Consider the following 16023-nt stretch of genomic DNA (forward strand, 5'->3'; position numbering starts at 1 on the left):
CTATGCCAACAAAGGTCTAGAAGGATAAGCACCAAGCTCATTAAAAAATTATTGGGTGATAGGGGAATGGAACCAAGGGTGGTGGACACAGAGGTTTTTAACTTAATGTCTGATGGTTTATATGGAAAATGTATTTATATGTTATTTGTATATTTTAAATTCTTTAATAGCAGCTAGAAGGGGGTTAGATGGTGGCTTCCAAAAGAGCATGTCTACATCATAAACCTCATAACTTATCAACATAGTCTTATGTGGAAAAGTCTTTGCAAATGTAAGTAAGCTACGAATCTTGAGTTCAGAGAATCAGACACAAATAGCCCTGCCAGGAAGAAATTGGCTTTTCAATTTCCTTTGTCAGTAAGTAATAAGTAACTGAATCCTGCTGAAGACATCAGCCCTTTGACGTCACACCTCCCGAGTATGTGTGGTACACCTTCACTCCCTCTTCTTTGAACTTGATGACTCTCATATGGGGTTTGGGGGCACTGAGTCAAAGCAGCAAGAAGGCACACTCCTAGACCCCCATCTAGAACCCCCAACTGTGCCCACTCTGTGTCTGCCAGGTTGAGCAACAACAGGCATGGCCATTTTGCTGCTCAGAGCCTCCATCTCTTCCCTCAATAGAGGAAGGTACAGGACAAAGGGGTGGACTGCGGCTGGCTGCTGCTTGGCAACCACTTGCCTCCTGGAAAATTGTCCCACTGGGGATTTAACCCAAGGATGGGCACCAAATAACTCAATTCAACCAGCTTGCCCTACCTACTCTGGCCATAGAGACCAGTTCCAGGAGGTCCAGGGATCTATAACAGCTCTACCACAGTGGTCTCCAGGTCTCTGCTCACAACACTAGAGCTGAGATTCATGCTTTCTTTTGAGAACCCACTGTGTAGTCCCTGAAGCTGTTGTTGTTTCCACAAAAGGACAGGAGTGGCAGGGGACAGTGAAGACAGAATTGTGTACAAATGGGCAATTCAGTATCACAGACCTCAGGGTCACTGTGGAGCTGAAGCTCCGTGATTCCAGAGTCTGAAAATTGCAGGCTTTGCTGAGACCTCTTTGGGCATGTTCTCTGGTATTTCACTGGAAGCATCCTAACTGATAAGGACACCTCAAACCCAAAGGTCCCTCCCAGGTTCCACATTCTATTTTATTTTAGTCTATAAGTTTTCCTAGCAAAGGCAAGGCTTGAAACTGAAAATCCAATGGGAACAGCTCAATCCTGCTGCCTCGAGGAGAAAGTGAGTTCTGTAAGAACACAGACATGTCAGCCTTGACTTTGATCCTACTTTGAAGCCTAGTACTTGCAACTGGGGAAACTGAGAAATTCAGCTCATGTGCAAAGCATGAACAGATCGATGAGACAAAGTTTTGTCAACTGGAACCTGAAACAAACTTTTGTCTCCAATATGCATCGTTCCCACAGCCACCAGCAATGATGGCCCAGGGCCCAGTGCATGCTGAGTGCCAGGCACTAAAAGTTTTTCCCGTCAACTAACTGAATTCTCCCAATCCCCTGGCATGCAGGTACCACCTTGGAGCCCTTGGGACTATTTATTAGTAACTCTGCTCTGCCCTTCAGGTAAGAAAGACTACACTCCCTATCCCCACAATCAAGTGTGCCCAGAGGACTTGTTTTGTTAATGAGATAGAGAATTGGCACATGTCACTTCTGGGTGAAAGCTTTGAGAGACAGTATGGCTAAGCTATCTTGTATCTCTACCACAGCTTGGGTCTGGGTGAAGGAGGATAAAAACATGGAGTAGAGGCCCTGTCGCCCCTGAAGGGCATGTAATAGGAGTTTTCCCTTCACAGCATATTGGAAATGTTTGTTACTAGACCCCATTTTATAGATGTGAAAACAGACTGAGGAGAGTCACGTACAGTTTCTGCATCCAGTTATGAAAGCAGCAAGGCTAGTGCCGGCCTGGAGAACAGACTAAGCCTAGGCCTTGCTCCTCAGTGTCTAGGGCCAGAGTCTTCCATCATGCCAGCTGACTCGACAAGCTTTCAAGGACAGCCTTGCCCATGTGTGCCCTGATGAGCAAGGTCAGGAACAGTCTCTACTTGCCAGCCTTGCTCTTCCACCAGCTTCTCCATTAAGCACTGGCTTGTTCTGAAAACAATTCCTAAATGCACAAGTTCTGTGACTGATGGATAATTTCACACCCAAATTGGAAACCATTTCAATTTAGACATCAGGATAATCAGGGATGGGAGATACTTGGCATAATAGTTCCTTATATAGACAGCAAGTGGGAAAAAAAAACCAAAACAAAATAAAAAAACAACACTGTGGTCAGCTTGAGACAGATCTACAGACCCCTGCTGTCTTGGGGAGCTGAGGTAGAATACTAAGTTTCAGTCAAATTCACTGAGTATTTTCTGGACATCAGAGTGAGCTATGGTGAGAAGTGGGAACTAATATTCACTCATTCAATAAATATTTAATAGCCCGTAGCAGGTGCTGGGAGCTCAGCCAAGTAGAGGAGCGACAAATTGGGGAGAAGCAAATAAACAATTCCTTGTCAAGTGATGATAAATGCTATGAAGTAAAACAGCAGGAGAGGCGAGCAGTGTGTGATCAGTGGGATTTTCTTCCTCCTACTTGGATAGTCTTAAGGCATTATCTAGTAAGTTTAACCCTCATACAACTCCCTGGTGAGTAGTACTAGTCCTACCTAAGATGAGGACAGCAAGGCTCTGGAAATGCTAGAGACCTATGGGTTCCCTCACTAATCACAGCACATGGTCACCCATCTTACCTGGGCCTTGGTGTTCTCTAAATGATGGCAATGTCTAACTCATGGGCTTGCTAATCCACATACAACACTTGGAATGGGGTGTGCTGCATAGTATGTGTTCAATAAAGACTGCCTCTTATGGTAGGGAGAGTGTGGGTACCACTCCCATGTCTAAGGATTGCATTATCTCCTGAGGAAGCAAAAGAATATACCTGTGAGACTAGTACATGACCAAATTATGTTGGAAAAAAATTAAGATGTAGTCCTGTCAGGTCACTTAGTACTTTCTCAAAGAACGGGCTATTGACCTTGAAAGATGGGGAAATGGAAGCACAAAGGGAGGGAGAAGCCAGCACATATTCATGAATAGAGAAGGAAGTCTCAAAAAAATCTGAACAGCACAAATTATCCCACGTGTGCTAAAAATAGACAAGTATATTTTACATGTGTGTATATTTACACCTATGTAAATGTACATGAATAAAAATACCTAGAAGAATGTGGACCAAACTCCACAACAGAGTCCCTGGGAGAGGGGCCTAGGCTTTGCCCTATGTGTAAGTTGTATGTTAATTCTTTCAAAATATATATATTTTTAAAAACATTCTTTTTATTTTATGTGTTTGAATGTATTGCCTGCATGTAGGTAAGTGCACCATGTCATGCAATGCCCACGGAGGTCAGAAGAGGCTGTTGGATCCTCTGGAACTGGAGTTAAGGACAGTTGTTAGCTGCCACATGGGTGCTGGGATTCGAATACGGGTCTTCTACAAGAACAACCAGTGTTCTTAACCACTGAGCCCTCTATCCAGCCCCCTCAAATATATTTTTTGTTGTGTTTTTATTCAGAAAAAATTGAAAGTATGCATTTTAAAAGATAAAAGCCAGAAAAGCAAAGTTCTGCAAGCAAAAGGATCAGCAAGAATTGGTGAAGGGCAGAACTGGTGGATGGAGCAGCAGGAGGTTAAGACAGTGTCTGTCCTGCTTTGATGTCTGCCAGATTATTTTTTAAACAAATGTAATATAGTATTTCTCACAGTATCTGATTGGTTTTCTGTATAAAAGTATTCATGATACATCAAAACCACAAGTAATTTTCTTTCACATTTCAAAGTGCATCAAATCTCTAGAAAAAAAGCTTAGCATAAATAGCTTTATTATATTCTGTATGATGATAATACAATTTTTGATCTTTAAGTATTAGCAAATTGTTTTCAATAAAAAAAACAAAAACAAAAACAAAAACAAAAACAAAAAAACACCAGCCAGGCTTTGTGGCCAGATCTAAAATTCCAACTATTTGCAAGGCTGAGACAGGGAGATCACAAGTTCAAAGGCATTCTAGGCTACAAACTCATGCTGCCAGATGCAATGACAAAGAAAGCCAGCTTATCAGAATAAAGAATAAAGGCCCAAAGGAGCTCAGGTCTCTCTGACTTCATCAAGACCCTTGGCCAAGGCAGCTCTCCAATGCACAACTAGCAACAGCAGCTGCATCTCCAACCACAGCCGCTGGCTGTGGTGCGCACACAAGCCTCAGTTTCTAGGTATCTGGAGTACATCATTCAGGCTCTGGTCAACAAGATCATTTCCCTCGGAAAGCAGAGCAGCAGCTCCACAGACCTCATCGGGTAAGGGCAGCAGTTCCTGAATGCTGGAGGCAATACTGTGATGGCAGTCATCTCTTAGGTAGAGGTCACGTCTAGAAGAGACACATCAAAGGGAACAAGGGTTTGGCTCTGCACCTCAATCAGGGATCCTTTTAGCAAGATGTGTCTGTTCCCATCTCATTACTTAACTCTCTTGCCTTCCAGAAAAGAGACAGAAACAAATCTATGCACAATTTGCCCTGGATTCCAGAGAAGCTGTTGAAGGAGTCAAACTCCATTGCAGCACATGGCAGAATCAGCACAGGAGACTTGACTATATCATGTATGTTCACCTCAGGGAGGAGAGGAAGACTTCTAAAATGACCCAAAAGAGCCCCCAAAATGCTGGCGACTCTGCTCTCTTCTCAGCCCAGCAAGTCCAAGCTAAAGATGGTTCTGGAGGTAAGGAAAGTAGAAAGGGATTTTATTTTTTCAAGAAAGATTTTTTTAAATAACAGAATCTTTTTTTTTTTAATGTAAAAAGTCGCATTCAACTGGTAGGAAAGCATAATTAATTAGAAAAGAACTCTATTAGCACAGTGAAATAAATTTATTAAAGGAAGCGGTTTGCACAAGTATAATTATGTGGTTATGTATCCTTGAAAATACTGTGTGTGTGGATTTTGCAGAAATGGAAAAAGTTAAATTAGGACTGGGATGGACATGTCTCGGTTGGGAAGATTCTTGAGGTGGAATGGGCAAAGTCAGAGGATGCCACACTTCAGCATGACAAATGTAAAATGGTCAGGGGCAAGACTACAGTCTGACCACCTAGAAGGAAAGGGTGAGCCAGACCAGTCCTCAGTCTCAGGACCCTTCTTACACTGATGACATCATACTGAAAAACCTCCATGCCAGGAAGCACTCAACAGCCATGGCAATAGCTACTTGTGGGTGAGATGGGATGGAGTCTGAGAGATCAGACTAGACTTCTCATGATCATATGGTGGTAGATCAGACCAGGCCTTGCTTGCTTGCATTACCAACAGGAGTATGTCAGGAACTCAGATGAATAACCTACATCTGTGCACCTGGGTACCTTTCAGGCAGGTCTTGGGTGGCAAATAAAGAGTCTAGGGTCTGTAAGTCCCAGTAGCATCTTGACCACAGCTGTCTGTCACTCTTGTTGCTAGGTGGGAAATTAGCAGCAAACTGACCCAAGCACGTGGGAATCTTTGCTGGAGCAGAGATGAGGTAAATGACAGCGTATGGGGTATGATGATAATCCTCGCTGATCTTTCCTCAGAATCAGTGGCAGGAAAGCACTCCAGCTGTTCTGGATGGGCCTGTCTCCACACCAAACCTCAGTGTAGTCAAACCAGAGAGACACACATCAGACAAAACATATTCTGTAATTTGACTCCCTCAAGGGCTACATCTTCTGGATCTATGTGCCCCACACTCTGCAAAGCAGCAAAATGAAACATGAGTGATTGACAGGAGCATAAGCCGGGGCAGAGAATTCCTCCCTCTTCTCTCTACTGTGGTCATTATGAAGCAAAGAATTGACAGATCTCCATGACTCTGTACCGTGTGGGGGTTTCATGGATGCACTAAGGCGGAGCTAGCTTTGAAATGAATCTTGTGCATGTTGGATTTGCCAGTAGACACATGACCTCGATCTAAGTGAAAATGTATTTCCAAAGTTCCATAACCATAAGTCTTAGGTATCTGGGTTCCATGCACCTTATACCCCATCCCCAGAGCTCACAGCAGCAACCAACTACCCACGATAATGAGCAAAACAAGAATTCAACATAGGCCCATCTGAAAGACAGAGTTCAATTCCCTAGTCCAGGACACATATGCACTCAGCTCAAAGTCAAGTGTTTACCTGGGGCAATTGTTTGTCAACAACAACAACAACCAAAAAAAAAATAAATAAATAAACAAGACTAGGCTTTTATCTCCCTGGCATGTACAGTTGAAAGAGGATCCTGCAAACATCTCCCCAGTCATTTTTTGTCAAAAACTAATATTGCTGTGTTAAGCCTCTATGTGATATATTTTTAGTAGCCTCTCTTAAATAGCACTTTTCAAAATAATCTCCTGCAAGATGGTAGACTATTAAAACACGGAGGTCCAAGTGCTGAATTCAAAAGCTTCTTAAATCTGGAGCACTGTTGAGCTGCTGGGGGACTACAATTTGGCGCTTGATCATTAGATATTCGGCAAGCGCCACCCAGCTGAAAAATATATTTCTTATTAAGCTTTCGTCCTTAAATAGCACCAGCCCCAACAGGAGGTCAGTCTCACTGAAGATTTTAATGATGCAGAGGCAGGCCCAAGGAAACATTTGATTTTAATGTGAACCTTATTACAAAATATGGGATGGCTTCTCCATCGCTCTCATCTCTGAATTTGAAGTTAATCATTTTTCTCTCCCATCAGCTGGAACATTTCAACATTGGGGCGGGAGTTCTCACAGTAGGGAGTGTCAGAGAGTCTCTTTCATCCAGCAGGGCAGCAGGGCACTCTCCTGGACAATGGAAGGCCCTGCTTAGTGGTGTTACCATAGCTACCATAGGTGTGTGGTCACACTCATGTAGCACATGCTCTAAGCTCTGAGAGAAGACTCTTGAGGACAAAGTCCCTGTCACATGGAAGTTCTCATCCACAGGGGAAAACCGAAGCAAACACAAAGTGATAACTCAGAGCACTGAGTGCTACAGATATACACATCAGGGGCCAGCATGCCACACAGGGAGCGGCTAAATGGAAATTGACTGAACTGCACCCCCCTTTGAGATACACACACACACACACGAACACCCACAGAAGTCTCAGATGATGTCTAGGAAACAGGAAGGTTGCTTGGGTTTGCAAGGTACTTGCTGTAAGTCATTACTGTTGCCATTGAGTGCCATGGTCAAAGGGGCCCCAAGGGCCTGGGAAAACAGTGCTATTTAAACCAAGACCTTGGACAGGCAGTGAAGGAAGCTGAGAGGCCTAGAACTATGCAGTCTCCTTTCCTCCAGACCCTTCAAGTCCCTGGCCAGGGCAAACTCCTGAGACACAGCAGGAACCTGTGAACTCACTGTAGCCAGTGCATCAGAAATGGGCAAAATGGCACAACAAGCTCTGTCAGAGCTTTTTCTACTCACCCTCCTCAGAAAACAGTTCTGTAAGTCTCAGAAAATATGTTCTTGGAGAAGTAATTTCTGGGAATGTTGTTAAATGGTGAGGCTACAGGAGGCACCTCATGTGTGAGCCTCTGAGAAGTCTTACAGTAAAGACAACACTGCACAGCCTTCATCCAGCACTTTCATGTTTATTCCTCCAGAACCTCTTACACAAACTCCTAGGAATTGCTGTTCTGCTTTCAGAAAATTTTGCCTTCTTTGGGTTCCATGTTTCCAAAGAGCTCCCATTTAAATTCAAGACTGATCTCATGGACTCTTGATAGGTTGAGTAGACCTCAGTAGATGAACTTGCATTGAGGAATGTCTGGGGACACTAACTTGACACAATGGGTCTTAACACAAATGACAGAGTATATGAGTTCCAGTGGGAGGTGCCAGTAGGAAGAGGGTAATCAAGATGATGAAGACCGATTGAGATGTTCTAGGCCGGGTGTGGTGGTGCACGCTTTTATTCCCAGCACCAGGAAGGCTGAGGCAAGTGAATCTCTGTGAGTTTGAGGCTAGCCTGGTCTCTAGATATAGCAAGTTCCAGGCCATTTGGGGGCTACAGGGAGACCTTATCTCAAAAAGATCCCCCCCCCAAAAGATTGATTGAAATGTTCTGTATAAAACACACAAAAATTCAACAAAAGAAAAATTTTTAAAAAGACTGATCTCATGAAAGTTAGGGCTTAAAGATCCCCGATTTTATAAAGAGAAAAGAGTCTCTGGAGTTTTGTGGGCTAGAAGATCCCACCTGTTTATTCAGGGCCACACAGAGCCTTGTCCCTAGGTTTATTCCTTTGATTTTATCTTTTCTACAGAGGTCAGCTTTGGCTCCACCTCCTGCATGCCAACTAAACACATTAATTTTGTGAGCAATCAAAAGGTTGATTGTTAACTGACACAGTTTGCCACGGGTGGCACCAATCTCTAGTCTGGGCCCTGAACTACAAAGAGTAAAGAAAGCTAGCCTGAGCAGAAGCAAACAAGGATGCACATGTTCTCTCTCTGCTCTACACAGTGGGTGAGATGTGATGAGCTGTTTTAAATTGCTGCCTTGACTTCCCCATTGATAATGGACTATAGCCTGGAACTGTGAGCCAAAATAAACCCTTTTCTTCCCTAAAGTTGCTTTTTGGTCAGAATATTTTATCAATCACAGCAACAGAAGTGAAACAGAATAGGGGTGAGGTTAAATTTCTTTTTGCCCTTTCCCTGGCCTGGCCAAACTGTAAATTCATTTTCCTTTACTAATTTCTGTTTCCAGTTTTCTTTGTAATGCATGGAAACCGAAGTAATAGAGTTATGGTCCTAGGGCCTTCAAGAGTCACGAGATCTCTCTGCACTTCACTTTGCTCTGCTGGGTCAAGGGTGCAGGCTGCCTGAGGGTGAAAGGTTAAAAAATACACCACACAACAAGTGCCCATCTGCACTCTGCCAAAAGACAGTGCCTTCACCACACAGGCAGGGAAGGGGACAGGGAAGGCACAGAGGGATAAGCCAGAAGGACTGAGGCTCTGTATCAGAATAGCAACCCACAAAACCTAAGTCATGTTAAACCAGGCTATCTTTCCTTCTTAAGTGGAGGTGACCAGAAATGGGATTTAGGACAGATGGGCCCACTAAAGAGACAGAAACAAGAGGAAGCCAACTTCATCCACTTGAGAGAAGGCTATGTTTGCAACTCCTGTGGGAATGGACTAGGATTTAAGGAGTCCTTCCCCTGTGACTTTAACTGCCTCCTCATCTTGCCATCTTACAAGGTCTACTTCCCTCTCTCCATTTATTATTCAGACTAGGAGCTGTTCTCCCATGATATAATCAAGCCCCGCTCAAAGGTAAAAAGAAAAACCCCAGTATTTATTCACAACTTACACTAGAGAGTGAAAATAATAGGGAGTCCTAAAAATACCTCCATTCAAAAAAAGTAAAGGAAGGAAACAATTCAACCCCAAGTCCCAATTCCTTCTCCTCCAAATGAGTAACTCGGCTTAAAACTGAACCAGTGTCCAGTCTACAAAGAGGAGGGTCAACACAGAGGAATCATCTCCTCCATGCTTCCAAGCGAAGCCAAACATGGTCAAGCAGGACCTTTGACTTATCTTCACATAGGCAGAACTGGTAAAAGGAGCCAGGGGCTCCTCCCAAGCTCATGTGACCCCTGAGGAACAGATCCTCAAACAACCTTAAGAGTAAAAATAAAGTGGTTTATCTGGACCAACTGTATGGCCTTAAACACCCAAAAGGAAAGTATAACCAAAGATTAAAGGGGCCAATATAATTTCATAAGAGTCCATATGTATAGCTAAAGGCTACATAACAAGCAACAATGCCAGACAGGCAATACCTTCTTTTGAGTTGTTGGCCAGGGTGGCCAAAGGGATTCCCAGAGAGTAACCCAGCATAGAACTGGGAAAATGAACAGCAGACCCAAATCTTATCCAAAGGAATACTGACAACTGATTACCACTAGATGAGGAACAGCTGACCCTCCTAAAACAAAGTCCTCGAGATAGGCTGACTAGAGTCACCAGAAGGGCAAGTAGTGGGAAATGGCTGGGGGTGCCGACAACACATCAGACAGTAGCAGGGATATCAGAATATAAGGGCTCTAGTGGGTAGAGGGAGGCTATGGGAGGGTGCTATCTGGGAAGTGGGTGTAAAAATAAACAACAACAACAAAAAAAAAGTGTATAATACTGTTAAATCAGGTCCATGGAGGACTATGCCCCTACCTGCCCCTATCTTTTTTCTTAATTCTCATTTGGTATATGTAGCCATCTTCTGCTCTATAAAAACAAGGTAAAGACACAATGGATGAGTGCGTTCTAGAGGCATGTGCAAGTGCTGTTCTCATGTGACCAGTGTTGACACATTGGCAGCAGCCCTTGACGCCGCCATGTTTGTCTCCACTTGGGAGAAGAGGAAGCAGGTTTCCAAGTACAGCTAGGATCCTGACCTCCAGGACACTGGGAGGAGAGACAAAAAGTTTGAGTGTGCTTCTGAGGAGGTGACCAGGGCAGGTCTGAAACAGTAATGACAAGGTCAAGAGCCCCCTCCCCGCTGGGGGTACAGTTCCTATGGCCTTCTTATCTCTTCCCAATGGCCTTCAGGCTCCTTAAGGATCTTTTTTGTTCACCTCTGCCTGTTGGCCATTGCCACCTTTCTAGGCAAAAATAGTTAGGGCTGTCTCTAAAACAACAGCTCTCATAGCCCTGGAGGGGGCCTTGCAAGGAGCAGAGTAGACAGAGAAACTGCCTGTCATGGGGGCCCAGGGAAAATCTGGACACTGCAACATACAGCCAGTGACACTCATTCTCTCAATGAGCCAACCCACATTCACCAAGCATCTACTGAGGGAGAACCATTCAATGATTAATTCATGGGGATCATGTTAAGACTGGAAGGGAGAGAGATACAGAAACATACTTAAGAAAAACCTGCCCTTGTCCTGAGGATCAGGAAGGTTTCCTGAGGGAGTGATAGATTAATATGGTAAGATCTGAGGCCCAGCTGGCCTTCCAGAAGAAACAGTAGAAACAAAGGCTAGAGTGGAAGGAGGAAGAGGGCCTTGTGTGGCACACGGTGGAAGTCCATTGAGCCCAAACTCTTCAGAATAGAGGTTCCACATCTATAAAAGAGGGCAGTTTCTTTGGGGGCATACTAGACAGATTTCTGGAACCACTATATCATGGCCTCTTTGCAGGGTACTGGCCCCTGAGCCCTCCTGCAGCAGGTTGAAGAGGCCTCAGAACCCCACAATCTTGCAAGGCAAGAAATCTGGAGCTGCCCCCAGCCAACCAATCTTTCCATGTGGATGCAGGATTTCATAAGAATGTCATTCTAAGAGAGTTGCAATAGCAAAACATGGGAAACAGTGCACAATCCATCAGCAGGGCTCTAGTCATTGGACTACAAGATAGCCTGCCCAAGGGAACATGATGCTGTTCTTAAACAGAAGAGACTTTATGTGTAAAATGAAAACATCTCTAGGGTGTATTGTTAAATGGGGGGATTTGGACACAGAACAATGAGTGTAGCAGGTGACTAGTTACTAAAATGTTCAGGTGTGTGCAATGGTTTGGAAAGAAAAACCCTAGCCTGGCAAAATATCCTGCTTCAAAGTAGGAAAATTAGGGGGCCAAAGGAAGGGTAAAATCTGAAGATCTGTTTTCATTCAAGACTCATATGGATGCCTTTTTAAATTACTTGACTTTGCATGTGTGTGCTCATGTACATGCACATGTACAATAAGAGTTCATATGTGTGTGCATGTGTGTGGAGGTCAGACTTGGGTGTTCTCAGTTGTTCAATACCTTTTATTTTTTTAGCCAGGGTCTCTCACTGGACCTAGAGTTCACTGGTTTGGCTAGGTTGGCTGGCCAGCAAACTCCAGGGATCGACCTGTCTCCACCTCTCCTGTGGGGGATTATAGACACGGCCACCACACTGGCTTTTCATGAGGGTGCTGGGGATCCAAACTCAGGTCTCCAGGCTTGCATGTTGAGAACTTTACTAACAGAGCCATCTCTTGACCCTTTAAGTACTTAACTTTTTAATGTTATGGTTTGAATGTGAGATACCTCCCACAGGCTCATGTGTGGGAACATTTGAGCCCCTAAGCTGTTTAGGAGGACATGCAGCCTTGATGGGGTGACACTAGCTGGAGGAGGGCGGTCCCTGAGTGGGAGGAGGAAACTTGAGGTTTCTAGCCTGGCCTCTCTGCTTCCTCATTGCCCATGTCATGGCCCCAGCCACCTTCAAGCTCCCACTGCCACAGCCATGAGCCTCCCCTACAGCCATCCACAGGGACCACGTCCCTTTAAAACACAAGTCCAAATAAATCTTTCCTCCTTTAAGTTGCTTCAGCCAGGTGTTTTAGCACAGTGATGAGAAAAGCAACTCACAGTAAAATCAAAGTTTCCAAGAATTCAAAGAGCTTGGTATTTAATTAACTGTTAAATAAAATTCAGTTTCTGAAATGAGACCCAGTTCAGCCATTCTCACTGTGGGGCAGTGGGGCAGATGCTTCCCTTCTGAGCCTGCTTCCTCTTCTGCAGTGTGGGGATCACAGTGATAACACTGGTAGTGAGGACCAGGAGAAAACAAAGTGTTGTGTTTAAAGAAAGTCATCAGACTTGGGCAGGTAATAGTCACTCAATGAATGGCAGCTACGCAGATCAACAGTTCACACTTCGTGAAGGTAGCTGACTGTTTTCATTACTCAGAGAGAGAAAGAGGCACTAAAGCTGCTTTCTGTAAGTACCCACAGCGGCAGTGCTCACCTACCACTCTTTCAATGTGAAGGGCACACAAGAACACCATCCAGGTCCAAATGGAACCTATGGTAAGGAATGGGCCACTGCTCACTTCCTGCCTGCCCACTGTCCCCTCTCCAGCCCCTCCTCCTTGGAAAAGGCTGGAACACTCAGAGCTGGGCAGGGATTCAGAAGCATCATGTAGACCTGCCCCACTCATGGGAAACCGAGGTCAGCTTCAGGACTCCTAAGCTCACCACCCACTGTCCCTTCTCATCCACAGGACTGCAAAAACATCAAGAAGAGGCACTGCTGACCTCAAGTAAATTCAGTAACAGACCTAGGGAGTGACAACATGGCTGCTGGCATCATGAAGAGAGACAAAAGACTTCAAGGGATGGCTGATGGGAAATGCAGCCCAACCAGAGTTCTGCCAACAGTGAAACCGGAATCTGAGTACACAAGCCCAATTTAAGAAAAGCAAAAAAGAGAAAGGCATGTCAGACAGTACTACTAAGCATATGCTGAGATACCAGCAGCATGACCTAGTGGCTTTCATAAGTAAAAGGGGAAAGAGAGCGAGAGAGAGAGAGAGAGAGAGACAGACAGACAGACAGACAGACAAAAAAGGGGGAGCCATAGACAAAAGGTGGGGAGGGCCACAGACAACAAAAGTGTAGTCACGGCAGCATGAGGCAGGGCAGCATGGTAGGTGGTGAAGGCCAGAAGAGAAAGGAATCAGTTCATTTCAGTGGGAGAAGATGAAAAAGCTCTAGAACTAGATGGGAGGGATGGCTGCACAACACATGAAGGTACCAAATGCTACTCAATCATCTGCTTAAAATGGTTAGGATGGCACATTCTGTCATGTCTATCTTACCATAATCTAAAAATTATATGAAACGGGGACTGGAGAGATGGCTTAGTGGTTTAGAGCACTGGCTGCTCTTGCAGAGGACCAGGGTTCAATTCCCAGCTACCCACACAGTGGCTAACAACTGCCCGTAACAAGCACCTGTAAATCTGACATACTCTTCTATCCTCTGCATGACACAGATGCACTAACATACATGCAGGCAATACACTCATACATGTAAATAATAAATAAAATATAAAAATTATGAGAAACACAAGGGACATATCAACCAATTATAAACCTCATATGGATCTTGAATTTTTATATAAAAATTAGATAGTTGGACATTTGAATAGTTATCTTTGCTGATATAAAGGATTTAGTGGACATCAAGGATGATAAAGACAAAGTATTTACATTTTCTTACTTTTAGACACATATAGTGGATGTCTCAACTTTGAATAATGCCTAGTATTTGATTTAAGTAAAATGAAAGGAGGAAGCAGGAATAGGTAACTTGAAACAAGACTGGCTGTGCCTGGTAAGAGTTCATCTGGACAATGGCTACAAGACTGTGTCAATTGCTCACCCATCTGCCTATAGAACTTGGCATTTTACATAGTAAGTTTTCAAATGCAGATGAAGTTATCATGTACACCCATGCAAGGACCAGCATCCAAATTCTCACAGCATCACAGTTTGCAATGGTAAGACAGTGGAAACAAACCAAAATTCTAAAGCACATGACTGATCACAGACGGGGTGTTTCAATCCATACAGAATGGCTGAGCTAAGAAAATGAACAAGCTAGATCAGTAGCTCTCGGCCACGGTGACTCTGCTCCCAGGGGACACCTGACAGACAACATCTGAAGACATCTGTGGTTGTCACAACTGGTGGAGATGCAGTTACTAGCCTCTCTGGAGTAGAAATCAGGGATCCCAGAGTGCACAGTATAGCCCCACAATGAAGAATTACATGACTCAAACTGTCAATGATGTGGGTAAAAAGTCCCTATAACTAGGTCTATGAGGGATGCTCCTTAAACTGAATTACTGAACTACAAACAATCAAACAAAACCAAGTGGCAAACAGGTAACATGACATAAGACAACATGCGTACAAGTTAACACAAAACCAAGCCTGTTTCCTGTCCATGTAAATTTGTCTATGCATCACAGCATAAAAATATGGAGAGGAAGGCTCTAAGTCACTGAAAAGCATATAAAAATATGGAGAGGAAGGAATGTGGAATGAGCACGTAGCGCAGTAGAATGGCATGACTGTATCTATCATACAGCATCCTTCCCAGAGAAAGTGATCATATGGTGGGTATGCATGGGCAATCCTTTAGCCTGTGCTTTTCTGTGTCACTGACATCACAGGTAATGAGCCAAATGAGAAGTGAGATGGAAGCAGCAGAGTTTAGTGGGCCCACAGTGAAGGTGGGCAGATGGCAGGACCAGGATCTGCTGGAAGGGAGCACTCACGGGGCCTCGGAGGTCGATCAGCTCTTGCCTCATCTGGGACACCAGTGCTTCTTTAGCCACTAGGGCCCTGTGTAGACGTTCGTTGAACTCGATCAACTCTCCATGCATCTCAGCCACCTGGAAGAAACAAACAAGCAACTGTCAGGCTCTAGGCAGCCTTCACCCACCGGCATCCTTGCTTCTCTGCATCCTCCTTCCCACCAGGTTGCAGCAAGGTACAGGCTGAGAATCATGGCATGGCTTATCCAAGAGCATGCAAACACACCCTGAGTTGGGTAAGATTGACACACTTGATTTTAACACTTTGGAGCCACCAGCCCACAGTTTAGTCAGAAGATGACTCTGTCAGACCATTTCCAGGCCTTAACTAATAGCAGTTTTCTAGCAAAGGGGTTTTTATTGTAATCTGAGTTATGCCTGTCAGGAATGTTCCTGCTGGGGTTGGGGATATAGCTCAGTGCTAGAGTGCTTACCTAGCATATACACAGATCTGGGTACAACCCCTAGTAGTGCAAAATAAATTAATTATTATTATTAATAATAATAAATGTCCCGGCTAATGGTGTGATGGGAATAAATGTAACCATTCATTCACTGAGTCCTTGGGTTCTGAAAAGTAAGGAACAGGAGCACGCTTTATCCAGGACAGTGCTGACGATGGTGACACATGCCGCAGGAACAGAAATACCTCATTGTCACTGCTGTTCCACAGCAGGATAAATCCTTCCCATGCTCTCTGGGAGCTTCGTGATGCAAGCTCTAAGAAGTACATGCTATGACTCCCATCTTCCAGAAAGACAACCTAAAACTTAGGCACTTAAAGAGATTGCTGCAGGCTATGCAGATGATGGGAGGGCAGAACAGAGGGCAGATAGAGGGCAGATCCTGGTCAGACTCTAGGATC

General features: G+C 44.4%; 1 protein-coding gene across 3 annotated transcripts in view; it reads right to left on the reverse strand.

Moving 5' to 3' along the window:
- Nucleotides 1-16023, reverse strand: part of Snx29 (sorting nexin 29) — a 524875-nt gene that overhangs the window by 119260 nt on the left and 389592 nt on the right. For all 3 annotated transcript variants that reach the window (XM_008829910.3, XM_029562003.1, XM_029562004.1), the window contains one exon: nt 15120-15236. In XM_008829910.3, the coding sequence (XP_008828132.1) occupies nt 15120-15236 (117 nt within the window). The remainder of the gene's footprint in view (nt 1-15119; nt 15237-16023) is intronic.

The sequence above is a fragment of the Nannospalax galili genome, unplaced genomic scaffold, assembly GCF_000622305.1.
Source record: "Nannospalax galili isolate Female #2095 unplaced genomic scaffold, S.galili_v1.0 scaffold32, whole genome shotgun sequence".
Taxonomy (NCBI): Eukaryota; Metazoa; Chordata; class Mammalia; order Rodentia; family Spalacidae; genus Nannospalax; species Nannospalax galili.